We start from the raw sequence: 9,417 nt of genomic DNA, 5'->3' as shown, positions 1-9,417 counted from the left end.
CCTTTTTCTTAGGTCTTTTCTTAAAGTCTAAAGAAGTCTATGATTCTAAGATTCATAGAATTGTCATAATTTAAGTATATAATTGTTTTTAACTTAAATGTATGAAAAAAATACATGAAAAAAACCCAACATGGAGAGAGACAAAATCATTTGCTTCCTAATTTTCAGCCGTCATGATYCTGTGAAATTACTTTCCTGTCCAATTGTACCTTTTATTTGTTCTCYGTACCTAAATGAAGCTCAATCTTGCTTTATCTTCTCACAGAACTCTCACTTATTATGTCCGTGTATGAAAAGCAGAAGGAGACGTTGGAAGTATTTTTTCTCTCTAAATAACAGGATTTGGAGCCATCATGCATGGATTGTACAGGGAAAGGAGAACATTTCTAACATGTGAAGACATGTAACARAACAGAATTTGCAGACCTTTTGTCAATCTTGAGAATCTCAGTGTTCCTATAAGGGCTTTATTTGTAGGGACACCTGAGGAGAACATGTTAAATTTATAGACAGCAAAAGAGACACATGCACACACACATTCACAAAGTGTATCTCTGTGCAATACCACACTTAGAACAATACATTTTTTTCATGCCAAGTGCTGCGTGCCACAGATCACCGTCTCAGCACAGTAATACACACAAACTCCAACAAAACATACTTGGTTCCTAGACATGGTTTTCCAAAACAGGTGTTTTTGTTTTTTGTTTTTTGTTTTGTCACTGCCTCTCTGGGGAGTTTTGAGTCTTGAAGCTCTGTTGTGTCTCAGACCATGGGCATTTTTTTTTTTTTTTTTTGTCACTGCCTCTCTGGGGAGTTTTGAGTCTTGAAGCTCTGTTGTGTCTCAGACCATGGGCATGCTTTTCTCCACTGAGGGCTAAATGAGCATCTCTTATATTCCCACACTGTGGGAGAACCTTTGGCAGTTTTTCATCATCACTTTGAATTCTGCCCCAGCATYTTACAAGCTCATTCATTCAYTSGTGCCATCCTTACTTYTATATAAGTTCTTCTTGCTYAGGCATCTATTCAAATAACAAATAYTTGGAAGARAAGTGGGTCTCTGATGCTTCTTAAGAAGAGAACCAATGTGGAATCTCTCCTTCTTGCCATTGATTTGCCAGTGATTACTTTTTTGGAATTTATTTTCAGCCATCTCTTTATCTACTTTTTTATGAACCAAATTTGCCATCTATGACAGCAGCCTATAATCTAACTGATAAGATAGGACACACGTGGACTTCACGTTTGGTAACAGATTAGCTGGACCATTGGCTCAAAGTGTACTACAACTGCAGGAAGTCCAGTTGTCAGCCACATGGATTTCCTTCAGGGTTAATACTGGGGAAAATAGTATCTTTACTATTGAGTTGTACGATCAATGCATTTGTGCATAATRGACAGCAAATGCTGTGTATGCAGCAGGATGAAGAGGAGTCAATGCTCCAGTAAATCTCTGGGGGACAGGGCTGATGTGTCAGTGGATGCTGGCAGCCTGAAGGAATGGGCTGGCAGAAGATTAATATTGTTCAAAAACAGATTCAAATTTTGGATCCCCAGTGGAAAGCCCTTATGTAATGGAACAGTCTGAGGGCTGATTGGGCAGGAAGCAGCTTTGCCCATGGGGGCAAGAAATTTCAGTAATCTTGGTGGTAAAGGAACCCAACCTTATCATCCTCTCCAAAGCCCTGAAAGGAAGCTGTAGAGAGGTGGGGRTTGGTCTCTTCTCACAAGCAACAAATGATAGGATGAGAGGAAATGGCCTCAAGTTGTGCCAGGGGAGGTTTAGATTGGATGTATTTAAAGACTTGTATCATGTTTAGTGATGGACTTGGCAGTGTTTGGTTTACTGTCAGACTTGATCTCAGAAGTCTTTTCCAACCTAAACAATTCCATGGTTCTCCTTCTCTCCCTTAAACAGACTGTCTCTTTCATCATGAGAAACATGGAGTCAGATGGAGTCAGGAATTGGAAGCCCAGAACAGGTAATATGGAAACCCAGTTTTGTCCTGCATGCCTGCCCAGGGACAAGGCACCTAAAAGGCAGGTCTTGTGTAATTTTCCCATGGGAACTGAATCCTCACCAGGATCTGGCCCTTATTCCTATACAGGGATTACATAAAATACTAGATAAATACATTCTGGATTCTTGTGCAAGCAGAGAAATAAGCCAATCATCTGTGGGCCATAAAAATCAGCAGGAGTCAACTTTTGAATTTAACTGAAGATCGTTGTAACATCATGGACTTAAATGAGACCCACATTCCCCAGCTTCAAATCAACTTCTCTTGAACAGATAAGCCTGCTACAGAATGTTATAGCTGGTGTAGAAAAACAAGCACACCTCCATGAGGTATTTGATATAAAGCATCCATCATTGTGCCTTTGATCAATGAAATAGAATGTCTTTCCCACTGCAGAGAAGCTGAGGTCTGGATGTTTGTCTCCCCCAGGAGACAAAAGATGGACACTTTTCAGGCTGCATGATGTCCTAACTACTCATGCCTGATGAGAACTCAGGGATTACACAGGACAGAAGCTCAAGGCAGAAGGAAGACTTTAAACTTTGAGAGTTACTTTGGGGATATTGTCTTGATCTTAGGTGATGTGGCATCTAGCATGTTACCTGTGATAATTCTAAGGCCCAAGCAGCCCAAAACTCAGCATGAATGCAGAAAATATGTTTCAAATGCACTTATTTCCATATTGTCTTTTTTTTTTTTTATTTTTCCCTTTTCTAAATGCTAATTTCATATTACAGACATAGGAGGTATGTTAGTAAAAGCTAGACATGAATAAATACTTTCACTAATCATGTTATTAAAATATAAATTTAGATAACTGGAGAAGTAATTTCTATTCAAAATTTTTTAACTGCATGGACTGAGTGGGACTAGATTCATTAGGCAAGAATTTAGACCAAATCTGTATTTTGGCTACTGGTTAAAACCATGAGGGAAGTCATGGTATCTGGAAATTTTCAAAGCACTTACCCAAACTTACTCATCCACCTACAAATGTTTTCCTACCTTAATCTTGTCAGATTAGGCAACTTCTTGCCTACCTTTCTGACTTGTGAGGCTCAGACCACTCTGTTAGGGAGGATMTGCTGAAAAAACTGGCTGGAGATGGTTTTAATTAAAACAAACCACATGGAGTTGGCTTCCCAAAAGGATACAAAATCAAGTCCCGATTTATGAAATAATTTCCTGACCACCARGCTGAACCATGTTGTGAGACAGACTACCCATATCTGCATAAAGATTCATTTAATAGCTGTGGCTATTTCATTGTCACAAGTTTCTAGCCTAGTAGTTTGGTCACATTTGGACAGTGAGAAAGTTGCATTTGAATAATCATTTTTGGAAACATGTAAGTAATTTTATATTAGCATTAATTAGAAAGTGTCTGCAACACACTTCTCCCTTTCTCTGGGAGTACATGACAGATTCAGCACTTTTCTTTCTGTACTCTAATGAGTATCAGGAGACAGGTGGCTCCATATCCAGGTACATTGAGAAGGGGCTGGAGCCCAAATAAAACACAGTGAGGGCACAAGCATTAGTGAACGACTGCCACATGAACATTGTTATAACAGCAATATACTCGTGCCTGTCAAGTTTTCCCTGTTGATACTTCAAAAGACCTCAGCAGTTCTCCTGCATCTCAAAACAAATATCCATTAGTGTGGTCTTTTCAGAGAACGGTGGATTTATGAGAAGGTAYGTTTGTGAAGAGTTGAAATTATGTGTAAATTCAAACTGCATCCAACAAACAAGTTCAACTAGAAATGGTGAAAAACGTGTTGAAATACTGAAATATTCAGTATTTTAAAGGAATTTTTTTTCAAAAAATCAATCATAAAGTTTATGCTGTAATTTAATTTAACAACATTTTCTTTTTTATCATGAAAGTCTGATTGAAAACCAAGCTAAGTTGACAGGAAAGGAAATACAAAAGTACTAAGCAGGGACAGTATTCACATATATGAGAACTAAACCAAGCTCCTTAAGATTGAAATAAATATGTCTTAACTAATTCAAGATGAGATTCTTTTGTTTACTGTAATAAATCAGAAATCCTCAAAAAGTCAAATTATGACTCAACTGAACCTTTGCCTATGACACTTCACAACAAAATGCAGTATTAGACCAGATCCAGCATACATTCATGGGTTGATGAAAAGGCCAGACCACAGTGGGGAGGACAGACAGTCTTTGCTAATGATCTAATTCTCACAGCCACAGTATAAACCAGCACTTGGATTTATTTATTTCTTCTCAAAAAGAAAATCCTGAGTATACAGAGAACAGCAGAACTGGAAGAAAAGCATTTCCTTCTATTTTGTTCAGCTACTGTCAAATAGTTATGCTCAGGTGGTGTTTTCTTTTTAAAAATTATATATTTAGAACACAAAGCCATGAAATGTTTAATACCATTCTGAAAAACTGATTTGTACAGAGTTTAGTTACATTTATTATTTAACAAGCGAATGGCAAAACTTACTTTAAGTTCCTCAGAGCAATTCAGATATTAGCAGGCTTTATAGAGATAAGAATAACAGGATTACTAGGGATGCCAATGCTATACAGCAGAATTAAAAGCTACAATTAATATGGCTATTACTATCACTTTAGAACTATGCTAYAATCTATTATGCTTTCTTAGCAAGTTAATGAAATTCTTTGTCCCACACACAAAGGATCTGCAGTATAATAAAATTATTAATGAAAGTACTTAAACCTTTTAGAATAAAAAAGATCACTGGCAAAAAAAAAAAAAAAAAGTAAATGCAATTCACTTAACAATCATATTATTGTTTTGTAAACAATACAAATTTTTAAAAGGCTTATCACTTCATGCTGTACACAGATCTTATGAAAAATATCGGTGCATGTATTTCTCTGAACGTCTAAATCAGCTTTTAAAAACAAAGTTTTTAAAAATCCGCAATAGGAATGTAATTACAGCAACTAAAAGACACCAATGCTATTTCAGGAGTAACAAGTAAGGTATACAAGCTTTAAAAAATGTCTCATGCCAATAGATGTTGTTTTTCTCTTATTGTGGCTTAATATGGTTTCAGAATTCCCTTGSTTCTACAGCCAATGACTTTTTAAAGTGTAAAACATATCTGATTCTTCTTACCTTATGCTGAAGGACAGGTTGGTTTGTTAGGCGTTTCGGTTTTTTTACATACTAAAAATTAAGCAATAAGGCACAATGTGGAGGAGTGATTATCTGATGATAATCCCAGCATCCTGAAATTGCTTTATTGCAAATATAAACATATTTTAGATTGTTCACTGGATATTAAGGGCATTAGCATGCCCACAGAGTTTAATCTTCCCCTTCAGAATATTAAGTTTCATAAGGCTTTTTTTTTTTTGTCTAAGCTATTTTTTAATGTGCAAGACAGGACTTCATATACTCAAGAAATACGGTAATTGGCTGGTGCAYACTCCACTGGGGAGATTAATTTACAAGCACTGTACAGTTCTGCTAAAACTACTTCTCAACACTTCAAAATGTCAATAGTACATTTTCCCAGCCCTGTAAACACATTTTGATACACAATATAAACTTTAATGGTAGTTTTAAGACACCTCTGGGGGTATGGTTATTTAAGCAATAAGACACAGTAGGGTGTGAATTATGGTATAATAATTCCCTACCAACTGCATTGTTAGGCATGAGGCCAAAGGGCCAAGGGACCAATGAACACACTAGGTGTGAATTATGTCATCATAAGTCACACTCTGGAGTGTCTTACTGCCATTAGAGAAATATTTAAAACATGTTTTAATGCAAATGCTTTATTCGTATAGTACTGTATTTAATGGAATATCCTGAAAAATCTTTCCAAGTAAAATCTTTCCATTATGTAACATGGAATTGAAAACAAAATTGAAACAAACCAAAAAATTCTTTTGTCATATTTCACTGTGGTGACACATTTTAAAGAACAGCCCCAGAAAATATATGTCTTATCCAAGTTTGCAAAAAATAGCACAAAGGCCTTCTGCTCAGGGGGTTACAATCTGCTTTGCTCATTGTCTGTAGAATCAGATTGCCAGAATCAGGGGTGTACTGGCTTCGCCCATGGAACTGTAGTGATGAAATCTCTAGAAAATCTACATACCTTTTTTCCCCACACTTGTTCATACTGCTGTAATAGGGCACAATATGGACTTTGAGCGAGGAGCAAAAAGTTCCTTAAGATTCCATTTGAGCTCCTGCAGCTGAGGCTGCTCACAGCTTTTAGTAAGGACTGCAAGTAGGAGAATGATACTGTTTCCCATTTTAAACTCCATTTGACAAATGAATTTCTCCCCTCTGGGTACTCCCACATTCCAAGTGCAGCAATGACAACAGCATCATCCAGAGACACACAGGCTCACCTTACAAATGGCTCGGTGGCTGGGAGCAAGCTCRCTGCAGTAGCAGGGATTTTGGCACGATCGAAACTGGCCTCTCATTTAGTTTTTGCAGCTTGTCTTAAACTTCCAGGCTGCTGTGGATTGATTGCTACCCGTGGCCGAGCCAGCTAGCGAGCATTAGGGCCAGCAATATGAGAGAGCTTAGGAAAGGGCTGTTTGCCAGCCCGTTTGGGGAGTGATAAGCCCCAGGGCATGTCTGCACTTCTCAGAGCACCGAGGCGCCCAGCACTGCCTGGGTGCATCTTCTCGTGGTATGGATAGGGATGCTGTGCCATGTAGGGATAACAACCTGCACCCTGGAAGCAACAGAGCTGCAAGGTCAGGTTAATTAACTCTCCTGCACCCAGTGCTGGAGCTGCTTCATTTCACACTCACAGAGGGATCTCTGTGTGTCCCTGGTTATCTGAGCAAAAAAACAGAAACATCGGTTCTTGCAGGCACAGCCTCATTCTGACAGAACTGAGTTGTTTTCTGCATAACCTCACTCACAGGGGTTACCTGTCCCTCCTGGATAAAGTCATTATCTGTGACCATTAACATCAGTCAAAGGTAAGATTCTGGAGTCCAGAGTTCCTCATTCCCCGTGAAATAGAAATGGATAAACTTACACAGAGGACTTCTGTGAAGCTAACAGTGGTAACAAGGTAAAATTCTGAGCTCCCTTTGGAGTCTCCCCTTCTTTGTCCACTCAAAATGTCTCTTTTAAWCTGCAGCAAGAGGAGATGCTTAATTCTGCCTATGGCTTGATGATACTCAAGGGAACAATTTGAGTTTTGCTGCTTCCCTGTATAAACAAACAAACAAGCATGTGACTGCTTTTTGCTATTCAGCCTGCTGRAAACTTCTGTCAAACATGATGGAAAAACCTACACCTCTATGGATTTTTTCCTTTTCCAACAACTTCCAACCAAGAGTGAGCTCACCATTTTAGACCTAGCTTACATTTGAAAATATTTGTTTTATATCCACTTGTAAAACTGGAAACACTTTTTCCTGGCTCTCAGTAGGAATGGGATAAACAATCCCCAAGAAAAAGGTTTCACACTGACTCTACATACTCCAAGAACTTAAAATAAGTAGCCCCAGAAAAATACCTTTAGTGGCAAAGCAGTATTTCAAAGACTGCTGAGCAATAACTAACAAGTTCCCAGCAGCATGTTCTTCATAAATTAACATTACTGCTCAGAAGTCATGTACGCCAACTAGAATGCTGCAATTTCTGAAACCATTTCATTACATGAAATTTGAGGTATAAAGGCATCACTGTGCTACCACAATCAGGACATAATGCTTTGATATACCCATCTSTGCAAAGCCTTCTGGCTTGTAACAGTAAATCACAGACCTATTTTCATMCCTCATTACCATTATGTATCTTTCCACTGACACCTGACCTTACACATAATCAGGTAKGAATTTCAAACCACACTTATAATCTAAATGAGTGCCTCATTATTTTACATAACCCAGAACSAAGTAAGATTTGAGATGTAACTGGAAAATTCACAGGTCACACATCCAGAAATGCAGGTCTGTCAAAAAGAAGTAATGGTCTCTAATTCATTACTGTTACAGCACCAAATCACTCCTGCACACARGAGCATTGCAAGAATTTCAGGGTTGGATTTTAAAAAGGATATTGTCAGTTCTGAAAGAAATAACACAGTGTTGAAACTGTTTGGTATGTTGTTAAAGATAAARAAGAAAAATGCAAGTACTGAATTTATTACCTGTATTTTGAAGAAAGAACGACAGCACCAATTGCATGAAGTTATAAAACACCAGAAATAAACATGTAAATAATCTCCATGGAACACAGACATCTACAAAGAAATATATATATGTATACATGTAATATAATAAACCCATTCATTAGGGAACAAGAAACATCTTTTTGTACTGTATAAAACAGCTGTACAGTGTGCACACAGACTTTCCTGATCTCTCTAAAATGTCTGTCAGTCACTTCTCCCCATCATCCTTTGATGATCTCAACATAGTTTCTCCACTGTCCATGGGAGAACTCCAAGTGACTGTTTTGTACTTTTAAACGAAGTACTGATAGTGCAGTTTGTCTCCATATATATACACATGCATACATATATATACTCACCAGTTAACACATATATGTATCCATGTATATATATGAAAAGAACAAACACACACACGTACACACACAGACGACAGATCTAAACAGCTCCTCCATCCTGTGCTATCGAATTAGTGCTTATAAAAAATCCCTGCACGTTTTGTGAAGGGAAGAAACCTTGCTGATTGTGCAGATTGAAGTCATTAGATGGTTTTGCTCCTAACAGTCTGCAGACACACATCTGACTCATATGGTGGTATCCCATATGCCTGAAGAGAGTCTGTTGCAGGAGGTATCTTCTACCTTCTTCAGCAGCGTCGGCTTCTTACAAGGGGGTGGAGGTGGGGCTGAGATTCTTTGCTCAGTATTGTGCAATATTTGCTGCCAGTCTTCTCTCTCTTCACACAGCTTTCTCCTCCAATCYAGAAGCTCTTGCAGAGCCACACTCTCATTCTCGGAAAGTCTAAGCTGATGAATAACCTGTGAGAAGAAAATAATAATAAAAATAACAAYAATAATAAAGGTGGATAAAGAAAACAGATCAAATAACCTGTTAATAATTTGAARCAACCTTGTCCTCCAAAAGGATTTAAAATTCTTTACACTGAAAAAAAAAGAACATTAGTGATTTGGAATTGCGTTAGTGCGATCTCATGTCTGAAATTTAGAGTCTGAAGTTGTATGAAGCATCTGCCAAGACTGAAACAAATGGAAAAAATTCCTCTGTGTCATCAAAGRGTATATGAGCTGAAATTCCCTGAAACACACAAAACAGACTGCCTACAACTGCTGCAGGAGTAGCAAGGTTTTTCCTCTAAATGTAAATATTCAAGAAACCATAACCTTTGTTGCATATTAGAATCAGTAAAACTACTTGTCAGAGACAGG

The 9,417-nt window shown here is 37.9% G+C and overlaps 1 protein-coding gene across 1 annotated transcript in view; it reads right to left on the bottom strand.

Annotated features, from left to right (window-relative positions):
* Positions 1–4,779: 4,779 nt before the first annotated feature.
* The window catches only part of MYO16 (myosin XVI), a 252,767-nt gene continuing 248,129 nt past the window's right edge, over positions 4,780–9,417 (bottom strand). The window contains exon 34 of the mRNA XM_057390020.1: positions 4,780–9,009. Coding sequence (XP_057246003.1) covers positions 8,776–9,009 — 234 coding nt within the window. The 3' untranslated portion in view covers positions 4,780–8,775. The remainder of the gene's footprint in view (positions 9,010–9,417) is intronic.

Source organism: Malurus melanocephalus, unplaced genomic scaffold, assembly GCF_030028575.1.
Source record: "Malurus melanocephalus ecotype Western Australia unplaced genomic scaffold, MMel_1.1 scaffold_1, whole genome shotgun sequence".
NCBI classification, from domain to species: domain Eukaryota; kingdom Metazoa; phylum Chordata; class Aves; order Passeriformes; family Maluridae; genus Malurus; species Malurus melanocephalus.
The sequence above is the reverse complement of the archived record's forward strand: the minus strand, read 5'-3'. Positions and strand labels throughout refer to the sequence as shown.